Source organism: Hyaena hyaena, unplaced genomic scaffold (assembly GCF_003009895.1).
Source record: "Hyaena hyaena isolate Hyena2069 unplaced genomic scaffold, ASM300989v1 scaffold_379, whole genome shotgun sequence".
In the NCBI taxonomy this organism is placed as follows: domain Eukaryota; kingdom Metazoa; phylum Chordata; class Mammalia; order Carnivora; family Hyaenidae; genus Hyaena; species Hyaena hyaena.
In genome coordinates this window covers 323,979-344,890 of record NW_024081011.1, presented here as the reverse complement: position 1 = coordinate 344,890, position 20,912 = coordinate 323,979, and the positions used below count along the sequence as shown (strand labels likewise).

General features: G+C 35.1%; 1 protein-coding gene across 2 annotated transcripts in view; it reads left to right on the top strand.

The window, feature by feature from the left end:
• SHOC2 (SHOC2 leucine rich repeat scaffold protein) overlaps window positions 1-20,912 on the top strand; it is a 98,130-nt gene that overhangs the window by 54,752 nt on the left and 22,466 nt on the right. For both annotated transcript variants that reach the window (XM_039250705.1, XM_039250704.1), the window contains exon 3: window positions 14,047-14,184. In XM_039250705.1, coding sequence (XP_039106636.1) covers window positions 14,047-14,184 — 138 coding nt within the window. The remainder of the gene's footprint in view (window positions 1-14,046; window positions 14,185-20,912) is intronic.

The following is a 20,912-nucleotide window of genomic DNA, read 5'->3' as shown; positions in this document are numbered from 1 at the left end:
TTTTATAAATTCCATTGATTTCAACTGTTGGCATATTAGTTATATGTGTCTTCATTACTTTGCTTTAGTATCTGGTCTAGTATTTACAGTACATATCATAACAGTCTACATTCAAATAATATACCACTTCACATATATCCTAAGAACCTTACATAGAACACTTTTATTCTATTCCTTTTGCAGTTACTGTCATACCTTTATATTTCATATATTATAAATCTCACAGTAATACATTGGTATTATTTTTGCCTTAAGCTTTATCTTTTTTTTCATGTTTATTATTTATTTTTGAGAGAGAGGCAGAGCACAAGTGGGGGAGAGGCAGAGAGAGAGGGATACGTAGAATGTGAAGGGGGCTCTAGGCTTTAAGCTGTCAGCACAGAGCCCACGTGGGGCTTGAACTCATGAACCATGAGATCATGACCCTGAGCCAAAGTTGGACTCTTAACCAACTGAGCCACCAAGAGCCCATGAACCTTATCTTTTTTAAACTGTTTATTTTGGACAAATTTTTGACTAACAGGTAAATTACAAAACCAGTATACAGGGTTCTCATACCCCTTAACCCAGCATCTTCTCTTATTAATATTCTTCATAACCATTATTTGGTGATTAAAAACCAAGAAATTTACATTGGTACTATACTGTTAACTAAACTTCAGATTTTTTTCTGATTTCCTAATTTTTCCACTAATATCCTTTTTCTATTCCAGAATCCTATATTACATTTAATAGTCAGATGTCTGTAGTCAGCTACAACCTGTGACGGTTAGAAAGATTGAAAGTCATTCCTTCTCTTTCATGACATTGATACTTTTCAAGAGTACTGCTCCAGACACCTGCATGGCTCAGTCGGTTAAGCAGCTAACTTCAGCTCAGGTCATGATCTTGTGGTTTGTGGATTATAGCCCTGCATCAGGCTCTGTGCTGACAGCTCAGAGCCTGGAGCCTGCTTCAGATTCTGTCTCCCCCTCTCTGTCTCTCTGCCCCTCCTCCATTCGAGTACTGTCTCTATCTCTCAAAAATAAACATTAAGAAAAAATTAGAGAAAAAGAGTACTGCTCAAGCATAATGTAATAGATCACTCATTTTTTGTTTGTGTTATGTTTTCACATGACTAGTTTGAGGTTATGTGTTTTGGCAAGAAAACCACTGAGGTGATTGTGGTACCTTCCCCAGTGAATCATGTTAAGAGATATGATGTTGATATGTGTCATCGCTGGTGGTTTTGACCTTGTTTATGGTGATTTCTGCTGCGCTTCTCCACTTCATTTATTCATTCATTTGTTTATTTATTTATTTTTAAATTTATTTAGTAGTGTTTGGTTTTTGAGAGTGGGGGAGGGGCAGATAGAGAGGAGAGAATCTCAAGCAGCCTACATGAAGTTTGAACTCGTGAACCATGAGATCATCACCTGAGCTGAAATTAAAAGTTGGACACTTAACCAACTGAGCCATCCAGGCACCCCCAGCCACCCCTCTGCTTTAAAGTTAATTATTGTTTCTTTTTAATTAATTATTACCCTGAGGAGTGCAGGTTTTAGTCTCTGACAGTATCTTGTTTCTCTTTCATCTTTTGCTCCTCAATTGTAGCATTCCTTAGTGGATCTTGATCTTCAGTTATTACTGTATTCTAATGGTGACTTTAAAAATTTCCCTCACTTCCTTTGCATTAATTGAAATTCTTCTGTGATGAATAACTGTCCCTTCTCTCCCTCATTTATTTATTTATTCCATTACTTAAATTATATCACTCTTGACTCAATTGTTCTGTTCTGTGGTTCCAGTCCAGTATTAGTATTATTTTGTTGCTCAGTTTGTTCCAGCTTTGGTTATTGTTGCCTTTTTTAGGTTGGTTCCTGTGCCTTTTGCCATACCATCATCCTTCTCGGTTATCTTTTAAAGAGATTAGAAAATGCAAACAAAAAACAAAAAACCCTTTCATAATTACCCATGAATTTACCATTTCTAGTACTTTCATTCTTTGTGCAGATCTGATTTTCTCTCTTTTTAAATTTTTTAATATTTTAATGCTTATTTATTATTGAGAGACAGAAAGACACAGAGAGTGAGCAGGGGAGGGGCAGAGAAAGGGGGAGACACAGAATCTGAAGCAGGCTCCAGGCTCTGAGCTGTCAGCACAGAGCCTGACATGGGGCTCCAACTCACAAGCCATGAGATGATGACCTGTGCCGAAGTCGGACGCCTAACTGACTGAGCCACCCATGCACCCCTGATTTTTGTCTCTTATTTTTCTTTTTCCCAAGAACTTCCTTTAACATACTGTAGTGCAGGTATGCTCACAATTCTGCAGGCTTTTGTTGTCCAAAAGCCTTTGTTTTGCTTTCATTTTTGAAAGCTATTTTTCCTGGTATTAAAGTCTAGATTGACAGCTTCCCCCNAACTGAGCCACCCATGCACCCCTGATTTTTATGTTCACTCAGGGACTTTAAGTACTGGAAGGTAGGATGATATTTATGTTTGTATAACACCTTTTATTTTTAAAGAATATTTACAAACCTAACAGGTGGAAAATTGGTCTTTATTGAATTGTGAATAAACATTAGTTCTGCATTAGAGTTGGCTTTCCCCCCCCCCCCCCCCCCCCCCGGTATTTTAAACATCTCTCTTCTCTCTGGGTTTGTTTTGTTTGTTTTTCTGGCTTGCCTAGTTTCGAGCAAGAGTTTTGCTGTTATTCTTATCTTTGTTCATGTGTTTGTAGTCTTTTTCTCCATGTTTAAAAATTTTCTTCTGCTTGGAGTTTATGAGCTTCTTAGATCTGTGGGTTTATGGTTTTCATCAGAAGTAGAAAGATAAAGGCCATTATTTTTTGAAATTTTCTTGTTTTTGGCCCCTCTTTGCTTTTGTATTCTGTGGATCTCTAACTCTCTTTGTTACCTTTCAGGTCATTGATGTTCTACTCATTTTTTATGTGTGTTTTAGATTGTTCCTGTTGGTAAATATTTTTTTTCATTTTTTCATTGCTAAATATCATATCTTTTTTAGTGTCTAAATGTATTAATCCTATACAAAGAAATTTTAATTACAGATATTATATTTTTCTTGAGATTTAGTCTTGATATAAAGTCTTTATGTCTATAGTATTTTCCTTTTGGGATTTTGTTTTCTGACCCTTGTAACTTGGCAGAATTGAAATTCCAAAATCTTATCCCCACTACAGATGGTAGCTATCAAAATTTCTGCTTGGCTTTTGCAGCTTTCTAGCTGTTGTTTTTCCCCTGAGCTCCTCACAGTCTTTTCTCCCATAGGTATACTTTGGAGTCAGTCAAGAATTTGAGGGGTACGAGCATGCAGTCATTGGGACTCCACTCTTCAAGGTTTCCTCCTTTCCAGGATATCCAACCACTGTTGTGTCACTGTTGAATTCCAGCCACAATTATAATCCTAGACCTTCTTGTCTGGCTTCTCAGGCCAGCAGGACTCTGGCTTTCTACTTGAGATTTATTTTCTGGTGGCAGATTTGTGAGTAACTTCATGGTAAAAGCCTTACAAATGTGGTAAAAGCCTTACAAAAGAATTACCCCATGTAATTTCTTATGTAAGTTATCTGCTGTTGCATAAGAAATTACTCTGAAGCATAGCTCTTAAAACAACACTATTTACTACTATCTTACAGTTTCTCTGGTTCAGAATCAGGCATAGCTTAACTCTCACTCAAGGGGTAGTCAGGGCTGGGGTGTCATCTGAAGGCATGTCTAGAAAAGGGTCCACATCTGAGTTCATGTGGTTATTTTCAGTAGCTAGCAGGTTATTGGACTAAGGGATTTCAGCTTTGTGCTGGCTGTTGACTAGAGACTGCTCTCAGTTCTTAGCCACAAGGATGTCTCCAGCAGGGCAGCTTGCTTCATCAAAGGGTGTAAGCTGAGAAGGCAATAGAGAGAGTGCTAGCAAGATGAGAGCACAATCTTTTATAACTTAATCACAGATGTGACATCTCAGCTTTGTTCTCATAGTCTATTCATTAGAAGCAAGTCACTAAGTTTAGCCCACACTCAAGGAAGGGATAATTATGCAGTGTATACAGTTATACATGAGATAGGACCACTGGGGCCATCTTAAAAGTCTGCCTACCACAGTTCCCATTTTGCAAGAGTTGAATTCCTTCTAGTTTCTGCTTTTAGTCTCTCTGCATGCTTTTATATAGTGTTTTAAAAAATAATTTGGGGGCGCCAGGGTGGCTCTGTCTGTTAAGTGTCCAACTTCGGCTCAGGTCATGATCTCACGGGTCATGGGTTTGAGCCCCGTATCAGGCTCTGTGCTGACAGCCAGCTCAGAGCCTGGAGCCTGTTTTGGATTCTGTGTCTCCCTCTCTCTCTGACCCTCCCCTGCTCATGCTGTCTGTCTCTGTCTCTGTCTCTCTCTCTCAGAAATAAATAAAACATTAAAAAAATTTTTTAAATAATTTGTCCAGGACTCCACCATTACTGTTAGCATGAAGACCAATATTTGAAGACCCTACTCTCTCTTTGGAACAAAAATATTCTCTCTTGAGAATGTTTTCTTCAGATCTGTATATATTTTTTTCCCTAATTAACCAATAGATTGTTACCTAGATGTCTTACTGATATCTCAGATTCAGCATGATCAAAATATAACTCCTCACCACGCATCTCTTCCTTTTGGATTCTGTTTCTCTCTTTTAATTGTATCATTATCTTCTCTGTCAATTCTGGATCAAGATCTTGGAGTCCAAGGATTTTTCTTCCTATTCTAGTTCTTGTCAAGGTGTGGTCTAATCACCAGACAGGCCAACCAATGTTTTTGTCACAGGTTAATAACAGAAATTGAGAGTAAGCATTTAGAATCTTGTATAACAATTTGACATTGCTGGAACATCCAAGAATGCAATTTTGTGGTTTACAGAATATTCACAACCACCTGGGGAAAAAACCAAAAACACAAACTAGTCACTCACTGCATATAATTTGAGAATCACTCCTCTTACCGCATTCCTGTTGTTTTTTCCACGACTCTTAGTTGCTCTTCTAGTGGGCCTATTTATTCCACTGCTATTGATTATTCAGTGTAGTCCTCATACTATTTAATGTGGGCTAATAGCGGTAGCTTCCTGATAGACTGTGCTTCCTAATTCTGCTTGCTTCAATACATCTTTCAATGAGAAAATAGACTTTTATTATTTACTTATTTAGAAAGTGTTAGTGGGGGAGGAGCAGAGGGAGAGCAAGAATCTTAAGCAGACTTCATGCCCAGTGTGGAGCTGGATATGGGGCTCAATCTCATGAGTGTGAGATCATGACCTGAGCTGAAATCAAGAGCTAGTCGCTTAACTGACTGACCCACGCAGGTGCCTCCCAAAAATAGACTTTTTATAACAACATCCTGATTATCATGCTTATTCAGAATCTTTAAATTGTACTTTATTACCTGATCAAAAAGTCTGTGTACTTTAGTTTGATATTTAAAACTGCAGATCTCTTTTGTTCTGTCCTTTTATCCTTATTTCCTCTTACCTGTCCCATGTTTCAGTTCACATATGCACATGGTTCCTCCCTGCTGCCCATTAAAACTCCTATTTCTAATTTTCTTCCCTTGCTTTACTTTGGTTTACAACAGTTATTACTTCCTGTCACTTTATTTTCTTATTTCTTTTTTTTTTTTTAAATATAATTTATTGTCAAATTGGCTAACCTACAGTGTGTGAAGTATGCTTTTGGTTTTTGGGGTAGATTCCTGTGGTTCATCGCTTACATACAACATCCAGTGCTCATTTCAACAAGTGTCCTCCTCAATGCCCATCACCCATTTTCCACTCTCCTCTACCCCCCCGTACACCCTCAGTTTGTTCTCTGTATTTAAGAGTCTCTTATGGTTTGCCTCCTTCCCTCTCTGTAACTATTTTTTCCCCTTCCATCCCTCCATGATCTTCTGTTAAGTTTCTAGAGATCTACATATGAATGAAAACCTATGATAACCTGTCCTCTGATTGACTTATTTTACTCAGCATAATACCTTCCAGTTTCATCCATATTGCTGCAAATGGTATGATTTCCTTCTTTCTCATTGCCAAGTAGTATTCCATTGTATATACATACTACATCTTTATCCATTCATTAGTTAATGGACATTTATGCTTTTTCCATAATTTGGCTATTGTTGAAAGTGCTGCTATGAACATTGGGGTACATGTGCCCCTATGCATCAGCACTCCTGTATCCCTTAGATAAATTCCTAGTAGTGCTATTGCTGGGTGGTAGGGTAGTTCTATTTTTAACTTTTTGAGGAACCTTCACGCTGTTTTCCAGAGCGGCTACACCAGTTTGCATTCCCACTAACAGTGCAAGAGGGTTCCCATTTCTTCACATCTTCACCAACATCTGTTGTTTCCTGAGTTGTTAATTTTAGCCACTCTGACTGGTGTGAGGTGGTATCTTATTGTGGTTTTGATTTGTATTTCCATGATGATGAGTGATGTTGAGCATCTTTTCATGTGTCTGTTGGACATCTGGATGTCTTTGGACATGTCTGTTCATGTCCTCTGCCCATTTCTTCGCTGGATTATTTATTTTTCAGGTCTTGAGTTTGATAAGTTCTTTATAGATTTTGGATACTAACCTTTTACCTGATATGTCATTTCAGTTATCATTTCCCATTCCATTGGTTGCTTTTTAGTTGTGTTGTTTCTTTTGCAGTGCAGAGGCTTTTTATCTTGATGAGGTTCCAATAGTTCATTTTTGCTTTTAATCCCCTTGCGTTTGGAGAGGTGTCGAGCAAGAAATTGCAGCTGAGGTCAAGAGGTTGTTGCTTGCTTTCTCCTCTAGGGTTTTGGTGGTTTTCTGTCTCACATTTAGGTCCTGTATCCATTTTGAGTTTATTTTTGTGTATAATGTAAGAAAATGGTCTAGTTTCATTCTTATGCATGTTGCTATCCAGTTCTCCCAGCACCATTTGCTAAGGGGACCGTCTTTTTGCCATTGGATGCTCTTTCCTGTTCTGTCAAAGATTAGTTGGCTATACATTTGTGGTTCCAATTCTGGGTTCTCTATTACGTTGGTCTGTGTGTCTCTTTTTGTGCTAATACCATACTGTCTTGATGATTACAGCTTTGTAGCAGAGGCTAAAGTCTGGGATTATGATGCCTCCCGCTTTGGTTTTCTTCAATATTACTTTGGTTATTCGGGGTCTTTTGTGATTCCATACAAATTTTAGGATTGTTTGTTCCAGCTTTGAGAAGAATCCTGGTACATTTTTGATTGGGATTGCATTGAATGTGTAGATTGCTTTGGGTAGTATTGACATTTTAACAATATTTATTCTTCCAATCCATGAGCATGGAATGTTTTTCCAATTCTTTGTGTCTTCTTCAACATACAGATCTTTTACATATTTGGTTAGGTTTCTTTCTAGGTATTTTATGGTTCTTGGTGCAATTGTAAATGGAATCAGTTTCTCTGTTTCTCTTTCTGTTGCTTCATTATTGGTGTATAAAAATGCAACCGATTTCTGAACATTGATTTTGTACCCTGCCACTTTGTTGAATTCATGTATCAGTTGTTACAGTCTTTTGGTGGAGTCTTTTGGGTTTTCCATGTAGAGTACCATGTTGCCTGCGAAAAGTGCAAGTTTGACTTCTTTGTCAATTTTGATGCCTTTTATTTCATTTTGTTGTCCGATTGCTGATGCTAGGACTTCCAACACTATGTTAAACAACAGTGGTGAGAGTGGACATCCCTGACATGTTCCTGATCTCAGGGGGAAAGCTCTCAGTTTTTCCCCATTGAAGATGATATTAGCTGTGGGCTTTTCATATATGGCTTTTATGATATTTAAGTAATGTTCCTTGTATCTTGACTTTCTTGAGGGTTTTCATTAAGAAAGGATGCTGTTTTTTGTCAAATGCTTTTTCCACGTCTATTGACAGGATCATATGGTTCTTATCCATTCTTTTATTAAAGTGGTGTATCACATTGGTTGATTTGCAAATATTGAACCAGCCCTGTAACCCAGGAATGAATCCCACTTGATCAAGGTGAATAATTCTTTTTATAAAGCTGTTGAATTCGATTTGCTAGTATCTTATTGAGAATTTTTGCATCCATGTTCATCAGGGGCATTGGCTTGTAATTCTCCTTTTTTTTGTGAGGTCTGTCTGGTTTGGGAATCCAGGAAATGCTGGATTCATAGAATGAGTCTGGAAGTTTTCCTTTCATATCTGTTTTTTGGAAGAGCTTGAGAAGGATCGATATTAACTCTGCTTTAAATGTCTGGTAGAATTTGCCAGGGAGGCCATTTGGTGCAGGACTCTTATTTGTTGGGAGATTTTTGATAACTGATTCAATTTCTACACTAGTTATGGATCTATTCAAATTTCCTATTTCTTCCTGTTTGAGTTTTGGTAGTGTGTGGGTGTCTAGGAATTTCTCCATTTCTTCCAGGTACACGATAAATTTTTCTTGAATGAATAAGTGAATGAGATGATCATCCTAAGGGTAAAGAACTTTGACCATGAAAGACCTTGAATATCTATAAGAATGGCTTTTTAATGGTGAAATTTCACAAGCAGAGCCCTCACTGGCCTCCATCAAATCACATGTTGGTTGTCTTCTTCTACTTTTAAGTTTCATAAGAACCAAGTATTTAATGTCTTATGGTCTTTGTATGTTTAGTGCTTAGTATTGTGCCTGGTAAAGAGAATACACCTGGAAATCTTTTTTCTGACTGATGGAATTAATGCTGTTAGAGCAATAATTTATCTTCTTTTATGTTTTAGGGACATAGTATATTCAAATGTTTGTATGATTCTGTTTTTTTGTTACTGATTAAACCCCACACATTTTGTTCTGTCACTTATTTAATCACATATTTTGTTAAGGTTGTACTATAAATAAAGCCATGTATAAAATATTTTTAGCAATAATTATTAAAGGTCAAAGATCTTTCCAAAATAAGAAACTTGGAAAAAAATCTCAATAATCTTCAGGAATTTGATATTTAAATATTTAATTATTAAATTTTAATAATTCTCCAGAAAGGGGGGGAAAAAACCTTTCCTCCTCCTAAAATCACTCTTTTGTTGTTTGATGAACATTAGTTTTACATTCCGACTATCTCACTTCCGGTTTTTAGGCACTGTGTATTCGATTGCTTTTTGCATGTGGAACACTAGCATCCTATATTACAAAATGAAAGTGGGTTGAATATATTAGAGTAACCTGGGGGACTATATTGCTTACAGAAATAGCAGAAAGAATCCTCCAACAAGAGTTTAGACAATATTGTCACCTTTGAGAAAGAATATGTCCAGCATGTTCCATTGTCTGGATGTAGGATAATATGATGCTTAAAAAGTCTTGGAAATAGCATGCAACCTTTGCCTCCTCTAAAGATAAGATGAAAGGAAAATAAACTTTTAGAATGGAATTAATTTAGACTTAAATTTTTACTAAAAATGTTGAAGATTATTCATTTAAATACAAATTTAAGAAATGGCTTTTTGTGTTTCTCTGCCATGGTTTGGATTAAAGAATGTCCAAAAAAGCAAGAGCTTGGGCCAGAGGCAGGCCCAATAAAAAAAAATGTTTATTAATATGTCATAAATGTACAACTGAAGATTGTTGGCCAACTGTGTAATATCAGTGTCCAGGTTAAAAAGTAGAACATCAGTACCACTCAGGAGACCCCTTTCAGTCACTATTCATTCCCATCAAAGAGTAAACTTAGTATCCTGACTTTTACAGTCAAACATTAATTTTCCTTGTTTCTATATAAATGGAACCATAATCTACATATGTTTTTGTGTTTGAGTTCTTGGCATTATTCATCATAACTGATGTATGTAGTTAGAGATAGTTTATTCTCATTATTGCATATTATCCCATAGCGTGAATATGCCACAATTTATCCATTCTCTTGTTTTGTATTGTAATTTGGGGCTAATACAGATAGTGCTACTATGTTATTGTGATAAAAAGTCTCTTGATAAATATATGGATTCGTTTCTATTGAATATATCCCTAGTAAAGGAATTGTGAATTCATGATTTTTTTTTTCCCCTCTCTAGTTTTCTCATATTTTTTTGGCGAGGGGGGTGGGGCTTATCTATAGTTTCTGACCATCTTTTAAAATCTAGCTTTCCCCAATCTACCCAACCAGAATCTTGCTTCTCGTTTTACACATCACTTTGTGTATGTGTATTTACCTTCTACTTGATGCCTACAATGTTCTGCTTTTCATATTATATTTTTAGGTAGCTCTTATTTTTCCAGAATAAATTTTGTGTTTTGGGGACAAACATAATCACATTATTATTGCTTTTCCATAAGGCTGCTTTATATCCTATAAAGCAATAGTTTCAAAGTACAACCATCACCGCTACTTACCTATTAGAATGTCTAAAATCCAAAACACTGACACCACCAAACACAAATACAAAGTCTTTTTTTGTTACTGGTGAGAATGCACAATGATATAGACCCTTAGAAGACAGTGACAAATTTTTTCAAAGCTAAACATAGGGTCTTACCATCACAGTCCATCAATCATACTCCTAATTATTTACCCAAAAGAGTTGAAAACTTCTGTCCATACAGAAAGCTGCACATAAAATGTTTTTAGTGGTTTTATTCATAGTTGTTAAAAATAGGAAGCAACCAAGATAGCATTTAATAAATGAATGGATAAACTGTGGTATAGCTATACAGTGGAGTATTGTTCAGTGATAAATGAGCTATCAAGCCACAGAAAGGCATAGAGGGACCTCAAATGCATATTGCTAAGTGAAATAAGCCTGTCTCAAAAATTTTACATTTTATGTGATTCCAACTATATATAACACTCTGGAAAAGGAAGAAGTAAAAGATCAGTGGTTGCCAGAGGCTTTGGGGGAGAGGGAAATTGGGGTGAATAAATAAGTGAAACAGGATTTTTAGGGCAGTTAAACTATTCTATACGGTATTTGTAATGATGGATACATGATACTTTTTATCAAGGCCTATAGAACTGGACAACACAGAGTAAATGCTTATGTAAAATAAAAACTTTCAGCTAGAAATAATATCCTGATGTTGATTTATCAGCTGCAACAAGTGTACCACCTAATAATGGAAGATGTTAATAGGGAAACTGTGAGGAAGAGGCTATATGGGAACTGTCTGTACTTGCTGTGCAATTTTTCTGTAAACTGCTATATAAAAACAGCAACAACAAAAAGCACTCTTATTACCATTATCAGTATCTCCTTAGTCAAAGCTGAAATCTTTACCTTAGCTTACAAGACCTAAAATGAATCTGACCCAGATCTACTTTATCTCCTACCACCTGATTTCCTTAATCATGATTCCAGCCACATTGTCCTCTGTTGTGTTTTGAACTACTCTTGCCTCGGAGTCTTTGTGCTTGTTCTTCACTCAGCCTGGAAAATTCTTCCCCCAGATATTCTCATTGTTTCTTCCCTCTCCCATTATTTTAGGTTTGTTTTCAAATGGTACTTCATCGGAGTTTCTTTCTATTTTACTTATTATCAACATCTCCAATCTCCTTCCCCCATCATACTCTTCTACTTTTACCTGACTTTGTTTTCTTTTATAGCCCTTAATACTTCCTCACCTTGATTATATGTTAATTTATTTTTTCCTTATTAAAATATAAGTTCTATATAGGCAAGCATTTTATCTCTTTTTTTTTTCCTCTTACTGTATCCTAGCACATGGTAGGTGCTTAATAAGCATTTATAGAATGGATGAATGAATGAAGTCCATGTTCTCTCTGTAGGCAAATGTGTGGGAAGTCAAATTTAAAATCAAAAGATTGCTTAGTAAGTATAGAATATGAGTCCTAAGGTGCATAATATTAATGGCTGATGTTAGCAGTACAGTAGTTTGATCCATTTGTTTTCACTGAAAGATGCCCATCTGTTCCACAGACAGGAAGCTTCTATTTGGGGTCAGAATGTGCTGTTCCATGAATAGTGGAGAAGACACTGCTAGTGTTTACCTCTTCAATCTCCCTTTTTTTCCTTCTTTGAATTCAAAAATATACAAAAACAAAAATTGTAAAATACAAATGTATAAATTAGAAAATAAAAACTACTCTTAAACCCAGTCTGAAGCAAGTCACTATTAACACCTTGGTTATTGTCTTTGAAAACCATCTACGATGGACTTATATTTTGTTTTGTTTTTTGTTATATTTGGATCAGATGTGAAACATGCTTAAAAGTACTATGTAGCTAGACAGTATAAAAATAACAAATAGTGCTATAGCAAAGTATTTCATGAAGTGCTTAGATATTTAATGTGTAAATATATTGCAAATTGTAACCTAGGCTCTTACCTAGGTCACAGTATTGCCAACTACAGAATTTATCGTATGTTCACAATTTTCAGGTGTTTCCAGTTAATTGAATACGAATAAGAAGAGTTTGGCAGTTACGAGTATTACTCTAAAGAAGAGGAATCTTAAACTCCCAGTGCCAACACTAAAAATGTTTTGTTAATCGCATTAAATAAGAAGTTTTGGATTAGTTTTAAAAATATTACAGATTTTCATGGGAACTTTATATAAATGACAAACTTTCCTGAAGTTTACTAGATCTTTGGACTGAAGAAAATTTAAAGTTCTTCATGGGTCTTTAAATTTATACATGGATTTTGGATTTTGGGGAGAGTCTAAAATAATTTTCAAATTTAACACACAATAATAATATAATTTAGTTGTGGGTGTATTGTATTTCAGGGACTATAACAGACCAGGTTTTAAAATCATGGTACTTTTTTTTGAGTGTGTTGTTAAAATTAAATCACATTTCCTGAGTCTTAATCATTTTCAAAATATTTAGGGATTACTAGATTGTGAGAAAGAAGTATTAGTGTTACTAGGTGACACTCTTTCCTAATGTGTCTGTATTACCATGATTTCCTCACTTTGCAGAGTTTTGGATAACTTTCTAGAGAGAATGTGTTCAAAATAGTCCAATTGCCATGTGGTGATTTACACAAATCAAAAGAGTTTGAGTTAATTTGAGTCCAGGTGATTATATTCTGCTTTTAAAACACTTTTTAGTGTTAATATTAGATAGTTGTATACAAATTTCTGTCCTAAAATGTTAGTAACTAATCTGTTTCTATGTTTAGAGGCTATCAAACTGGCATTTTGAATACTGAGAAAAGTCCACAAATGTGTTAAGACAGTGTTTTGTTCTATTTTAACCTAAGAATTAGTTGTTAGCATTTAAGCATTTAAATATTTTATATGAAAATCTAGGTTTCCAACTTCTTTTGAAAAGTGTGAGAATTGGATAGAATTGAACTTTCTTATTCCAACGTAGCCATGATTCTCAACTGAAGACAATTTTGTCAGTGTTACAACAGAAGGCATTTCTTAATGTCTAGAGACAGTCTTGATTGTTACAGCTTGGTTGTGGGGTGCTGTTTGGATTTAATGGGTATAAGCTAGGGGTGCTGCTTATCTTAGGACAGCCTCTGATAGCAATGAATTATCCAGTCCAAACTGACAGAAGTCCTGCAGTATATCAATAACTGGGTAGAATCACAGCTGTTCCATCTTGCTTTGTTTACTTGCCTCAACTCACTTTTTGGAGTTATGTATCTTCTTTTAGGGTAATGGAAGCCATTTTGGAGGCAACTAAATTTCAAGTATCATTTATTATAAAAGATGATGGCAAATAAAAAAAAGTTTTAATTACTTTTGGCTTGAAGGCAATTAGAGTCCAAACTTTATCTTCCCCAGTTCCCTTCATTCATTCTTTAACATGATGTGATTGGTAGTCGTTTATAATCAACATTTTAACTTTATCAGATGTCATTTTTTTTTAAATTGAGTTATAATTGACATTACAGTAGTAGTTACAGGTGTATGACGTAATGATTTAATATTTGTAAGCTGTCGTTTTCTAATAACAGTTTCAGATCTGTGTTTGACTTTTACATTTTCAGAAAGAAATTATAATTGTCATATAGAACATGAAGTTTTCTTTCAGTAGTGTTAGTATATTAATTATCTAATATATTAATAATCCTTGTTAAATTTTTATGTTGGTCAATTTCACAGGTGAATTATGTAACCTCATTACGCTGGATGTAGCTCACAATCAACTTGAACACCTCCCAAAGGAGATTGGAAACTGCACACAGATAACCAACCTTGACTTGCAGCACAATGAACTGCTAGACCTCCCAGATACTATAGGTATGAATGGAGAAAGAAGATACTGATACTCATTTATAACTACTTGGACATTAAAAAGACTATTTTTGATCCATTTCTATAGTAAAAGTTAAAAGATTAAAATTCACCATTGTCATAGTAAAACTTCTAAAAGAGTATTTTAAAATTGCTTATTTCCATTTCTTGGTTAAAATAATTAGGTTTTAGGAAAGGAGTTCAATTAGATTATAAAAAGGAATGTCAAATATTGATAGAGTATATATTTTATTATAACTGCTTAAATTGCAGAATTAGTGCATTTTTTGCTTCGGCTTATTTCAGAATGTTGCATGTTATTATACAGGATGTGGCCTCTTCTTTGCTAAAGCCAACCACACTGAAAAATAAGACCACTACTGTTTAATTTTTAAAATCTTGGCTAATATAGCTTAAAGTTTGTTCATCTCTGCTATTGAAGGGACTAAGATAAGAGATGTCTTCAAGTACAAAATGTGTTCAAAGACCTAGCCACAGCCTCCAAAAGTTGGAAGTGCATATTGTGATATGTTCTGTATTTATACAGTCTTGTGTATCTTTCTAAATGCCCATATATTTGTACAAAGAGTACAAGAAATTTTAAAAAGGTTGGATACCTTTTTAGTTAGTGGTTTGTTATAAGAATACTATAATGTTTATTTAGGAAAATTACACTTGTACTTAATTTTTATAATTTCAGTAATGAATATTTGTGAGGTTCTCTTACTAAATCTTAAGAAGCCTGTGATATGATATCTTTCTCCAGAGGATTTTGTTTCTGTCAGGAACCTAAGGGACCACTTGAATCCATCCGTGTTCTAAGGTTTGAAATTTTTCTGGTCTCCTAGGTCATTCAAAAGTAGTCTGCAGACTAATTGGAAGGCTCTTTTACTTCTGATTTACCCTTAATGCTAAGGTGCAGCCCTATAGTATCCCAGTTGACATTGATTTCTGGGCTCCCCACACTTGGCTGGCTATAGATTTTTACTGTTGACAGAAACATGCCTTATTAGCTAAGTCTTCTGGTTAAAGAAGCACTCTTAGGACAAAATTTTCTCCATTATTTTGCTTATTTCTTTGGGTTCCCAGCTGATTTCTGCCCTGGTAAGTAGTCATTATCTTGTTAGCTCTCTGACTTTTGTTTTGGAAGAGTTAAATTGTTTTCAATGGGAGAATTTGTCTGAATTACCTAGTCTACTGTTGAAACAGAAGCAGTTGCTAAAGAATTTTTATATAACTTGCATTAAACTGTTTTAGGTTTCCGGACAACTATTACTTTACAGGATAACAATCTGACACTTCTTTAAGATATAACAGCTAGCCATTAGAACCTATATCTTCATGATTCTTGGCCTGGACATTATTTATAGTGACAACAGACTAAGTATTCTAGTTAATTGCATTAGATTCATCTCTGAAAGGCAGTATGGTATATAGCATATAGTGAATTGCTCCACTAATATTAATAGTAATTTTAGAAATTTCCTATATAAATAAAAGAATCCCAATTTCTGGTTCAGTAGAGACTGAATGCAATTCTTTCTTCCTTTTCTCTCTAAAATCTACTGAAATGGCCAAGATGAGCAAAGAGAAGTGATCCTAGAGGAAAAAAAGAAAAGATATATGTTACATCTATAAAATAAGATCAGGCTGATAGAAAAAAGAAACAAAGAATACGTTGCTTAGAAATATCCTTGCCATATAAAGTTTAACTCTAAAGGAAATGCTGTAGAATATAATGAACACATCCAAAGACCAAAAGAGTGATGCTGTAGGATAAGTGGAAAAAGCCCCTTAGAATCTAAAACAAAAAGAAGATACAAAATAATTGAAAAAGAGTCTTGGGAGACAAGACTAGAAGTTCTAGAAAGAGAATAAAGGCAATGCAATGAAGAAACTAATAAAACACAGTTTTACAATTTTGCCCCGAACTTGACAGAAACCCAGCTAATATGATTGACATTGCTTACCAAGAAGACATAATGAAAAAAGGTACATTCTGGTAGAAGTTTTAAAAAGTTGATTTACTTAACTGCTTTGAATATACCATCTAGTCACATGTAATGTTATAAAACCTGTATTTTCTAGTTTCAGTTTTAGGATAATGCTGGCTACATATAAGTATGGAAGTGTTCTCTACTCTTCAGTTTTGGGAACAGTTTGTATAAAATTGGCATTGTTTCTTCCTTTAAGATGTGGTAAGATTCATCATGAAGCCACCTGGGCCAGGATTTTTCTTTATAGGAATGCTTTTATTTTTTTATTTTTATTTTTTTTAAATGTTTTTATTTATTTCTAGGAGAGAGAGAGAGAGACACAGCATGAGCAGGGGAGGGTCAGAGAGAGAGGGAGACACAGACTCTGAAACAGGCTCCAGGCTCTGAGCTGGCAGTCAGCACAGAGCCTGACGCGGGGCTCGAACCCACAAACCGCGAGATCATGACCTAAGTGAAAGTCGGACGCTTAACCGACTAAGCCACCCAGGCGTCCCTAGGAATGCTTTTAAAAATGATTTCAATTTTCTTAAAAGAGAGCTATTTAGGTTATTACTTTATTCTTGTGCAAACTTAATCATTTATGTCTTTCAAGGAATAGGTCCATTTTACTTATGTTGTCACATTTAATAGGCATAAAATTGTTTATAATATTCCCTTAATAGTACTATAGAATCTATACTCTCATTCCTGTTATCAGTAACTTAGTAGTAACTTATAGATCTTCTCTCTTTTTTTCCTGTCTGGTTAGAAATGTATCAATTTTATTGATTATCTCTAAGTTTTATTGTTTTTCTCTATTTCTTTGACTTTTATTTCATTGATTTCCACTTTGACCTTTTATTATTTTATCGGCTGTGACTTTTATTCTTTTTTGGTTTCTTACCGTGGAAGCTTGATGTTATTGATGTGAGGTAGAGTTTTTTGTTTGTATTACATACTGATATATTTAGTTTGTATTGTATGTTCTTACTTTGAAGATTTCTTCTTATATATGCATTTAGTGCTATAAATCTCCCCTATGTACTGCTTTAGTAGCATTCCCCAAATCCTGATATATTGTGTTTTTCTCTTTGGTTTTGTTCAAGATACCTTCTAATTTACTTTTTTGTTTCTCCTGTGATCTATGGTTTATTTAGAAGTGTTATTTAGTTCCCAGTGTCTTACATTTTTCCAAGAGTTTTTCTGTTCATGATTTCTAATTTAATTCCATTGTGATGGAAAACTTATTGTGACCTGAATCATTTAAATTTTTTGAGACTTCTTTTATAGCTCAGTATATGGTCTGTCTTGATAAGTCTTCTGTGTGCAGCTGAATATTTATTCTGCTTTTACTGAGTGGAGTGACATAGATGAAGCAGTCAGTAAATTTATTCTACTACCTGCCCTTTTTTATCTTTTTTTTCCTCCTAATTTAGGTTAGTTACACCATTGGGACATGAAACATTCATGGTATATCTTGTGCTGATTTATAGTTGTTTTTCATCTTCATGTGTATTGACAGTCCTTTTTCCATAGTTGTACCAGTCATCTCTTGGTTGGCTCAAGTCAGTCTTGTAGTGTTTTCTTAGAAACAGTTCATTAATAACTGTTCCCTAGTTATAGAATGTTTGTAGCCTTTAGGGTTTTTTTTAAATTTATTTATTTATTTTGAGAGAGAGAGAGAGAAGAGAAGAGAAGAGAGAATATGAACCCCATGCAGTTCTGTGCTGTCAATGCAGAGCCCAGTACAGGGCTCGAACTCAGTAAACCACGAGATCGTGACCTGAACCAAAACCAAGAGTCAGACACTTGACCAACTCAGCCTCCCAGGCATCTCTTTGAAACCTTTATATTTGAACAGTTTGGATGGATATAAAAATCATTGGGTCCAGCTTTGTTTCCTTAAGAACCTTAGTAAAAAAACTAAATAGATAGTTCTGTTTTCTGGCATTGAATGTACAAAAGTAGGAGGCCAGTCCATTTTTTTTCCATTGCAAGTGACTAAATCTTTTTTCCTGGCCACCCAGAGTACTTTTCTTTATTTCTGAAATTCAGGAACTCTAGTATATTTAAGAACTGTATTATAATTCCTCGATGTTGATCTTTCAGGGTCCATTTACCTGGGATACTCTGAGCCGGTTCAGCATATACATTTAATTTTGATGGTTTTATGTAGTGTATATGCTTTTTATAGTTTTCTTGAATTACATAGACTTATTTACATAGGTTGTATATTCTTACATTGAAAGGTCTGTAAGTTTGCTTGTTCTAAACAACCAACTAATGGCAACAGTAAAGGAAAAAAGAAAGAATAATGCATATTCTTAACATGATCAGTTTTTAGTGGCATGTCATATAAAAGCACTTTAAAAAAGCAACTGAGTCTTGCTCAGTTTTAGAAAGAAAAATAAAGGTTGTTTACTGCAAATCTGATAGCGAAACCAAAATTAAAGATGCTTGAACTGATATATCCTTCTCACTCATGCTTAGTCACTGTATATTTCTTAGGATATTATAGATGCTAAACACTTTATTGGTCCTTAAGCATATTGGGCAAGTTCTAGCGTCAGGGGCCTTTATACTTCTTGGTCTCTCTTCTTAGGACTCTTTCTCCTAAATACCCATATAATTTGCTCTACTCTGAACAAATGGACATATATAGGGTCTGTTCCTCGGTCAGCCCTGTTCTTGCTCTGAAATAGTCCAACAATATTTGTTATTTAATATCTTATGCATGTGTCTATATCTGTTAAGTGACAATCAAAGGGGGATTAAATGAAAGTACAAAAATGAATAGCCCTGGCAAACAGGAAGTATAGGTGGTAGTGGATGATAAAATCTTCCATTTACTAGGACTAGGGTCAGGGTGTTTTAGATTCACTGCCTCTGGCAATGGGTGACTTCTCCATGTAACCTTCTTTCTTCTAGATTTCTTAATTGTATGTATCTCTCTTCTGTCAGAATTACTATAATTTAAGTATGTTTATTAATATGAAAACATTTGACTTCATCTTTAATCTGTGTGGTTAAGATGTTATCTCACAATAACACATATGCCTCAGTTCTAACATATTCTGTGTGATCACATTACAAGTATGTATTGGAACTCAGTGAGAGCTGAAACATTAACAATAAGAAAAATTTTATTTAAAAAAATTTTTAGTGTTTGTTTTTGAGAGAGGGGCAGAGAGAGACAGAGCACGAGTGGGGGAGGGGCAGAGAGACAAGGAGACCCAGAATCCGAAGCAGACTCCATGCTCTGAGCTGTCAACACAGAGCCCAACACAGAACTTAAACTCCTGAACTGCAAGGTCATGACCTGAGTCAAAGTTGGCCACTTAACTGACTGAGCCACCCAGTTGATCCAAAGATAAGAAAAATTTTACTAATTACTTTTATATGCTTTGATAGTTTTCAGCAAATTGAGTACTTATAATTGAATCCAAATAATGACAAAGTGAATAAGTAAGGTTTATTATAATTTTTAATAATATTGTCTCTTTTTAAGTTTATTATTTTGAGAGAGAGCACCCAAGCTTGGGGGGGGAGGGAGAGAGAGAGAGAGAGAGAGAGAGAGAGAGAGAATCCCAAGCAGGGTCCCCAACATGGAGCCCTATGTGGAGCTCAAACTCAAACCATGAGATCATGACCTGAGCTCAAATTAAGAGTCAATCAACTAAGCCACCCAGGTGCACCTATAATACTCTCATTTATTATTATTAAGAATTATTATTAAAATAATTACTTTGCCTTTTCCTTTATATAGCAGAAGGTTGAGATTTGGTGACAAATTTGAACATTTGGGTCTTGGTCTGTTACAAATCTCAACAGTCTTAATTGACCTTTGAGATTCTCCCTCTCGTTATTGGAGAAGAGAAATTCACCCAAAACATTTAGTGGCAAACTATCTGGAATATGGTTCTCCTGATACATTTCCTATTTTTTCCTAATCTGCTTCTTGAAAAGTGTAACTTAAAATGAAAAACAAACCAAAAAATGAGTACCTGTCCACAGTTGATTTGAGTCCTGAGCAGCTGCTCTACTCTCCTTTTTTCTAGACTAGAGAAACTTGCCCTATTGAAATGAGATCTTTTAACTATTACCTGACCATCAGTTTTCCAAAAGTCACTTTATTTCCTTGTCTTTTTTTCTTATAAGTAGACCAAGATGTAACATGAACCCTGCTAGAGTAGTAATCACTCATTGGCGGTAATCACTGCCATTTATATCCAGGCCGAGCAGTGTGCCAGGATCACTGACAGCTCACAGGATGTGGAGAAGAGGCAGAAGGAAATAGGGAGGGGACAGTTGGTTGCAGTTAAGTGAGAGAGTACTTACAAACATATTTATAGTATCTCTGATTTAACCATTAGTCTACCCTGCTGAATAAAAAGTATATTTTCTTTCATGTAAATATTTTCTCATTCAGGAATCAGTTATGACTAAAGAAGATATTAAACTTCCTTACAGCAGTCATTTTGTTTTAAACTATGAACTTGGTACCTTAAAGCTTTCTGAGATATCTCTGATGATTTTCTAAAACCCGTGGTGGGGAGTGGTGAAAAGTCTGAAATAGGAAAAAATACTTTATTTTCTATTCTTCTCAAATGAGATAAAGAAAGAAATCTGCAATAAGACCTGGCCTTCAAGGTTGGAGCACAAAAATTCACAGAGGTCTTTTGTTACACTGGGCTCTGAAGATATATTACAGTAATTATGGTTGTATCAACAAGTAGAGTTTTAGTAATTAGGTTTTAG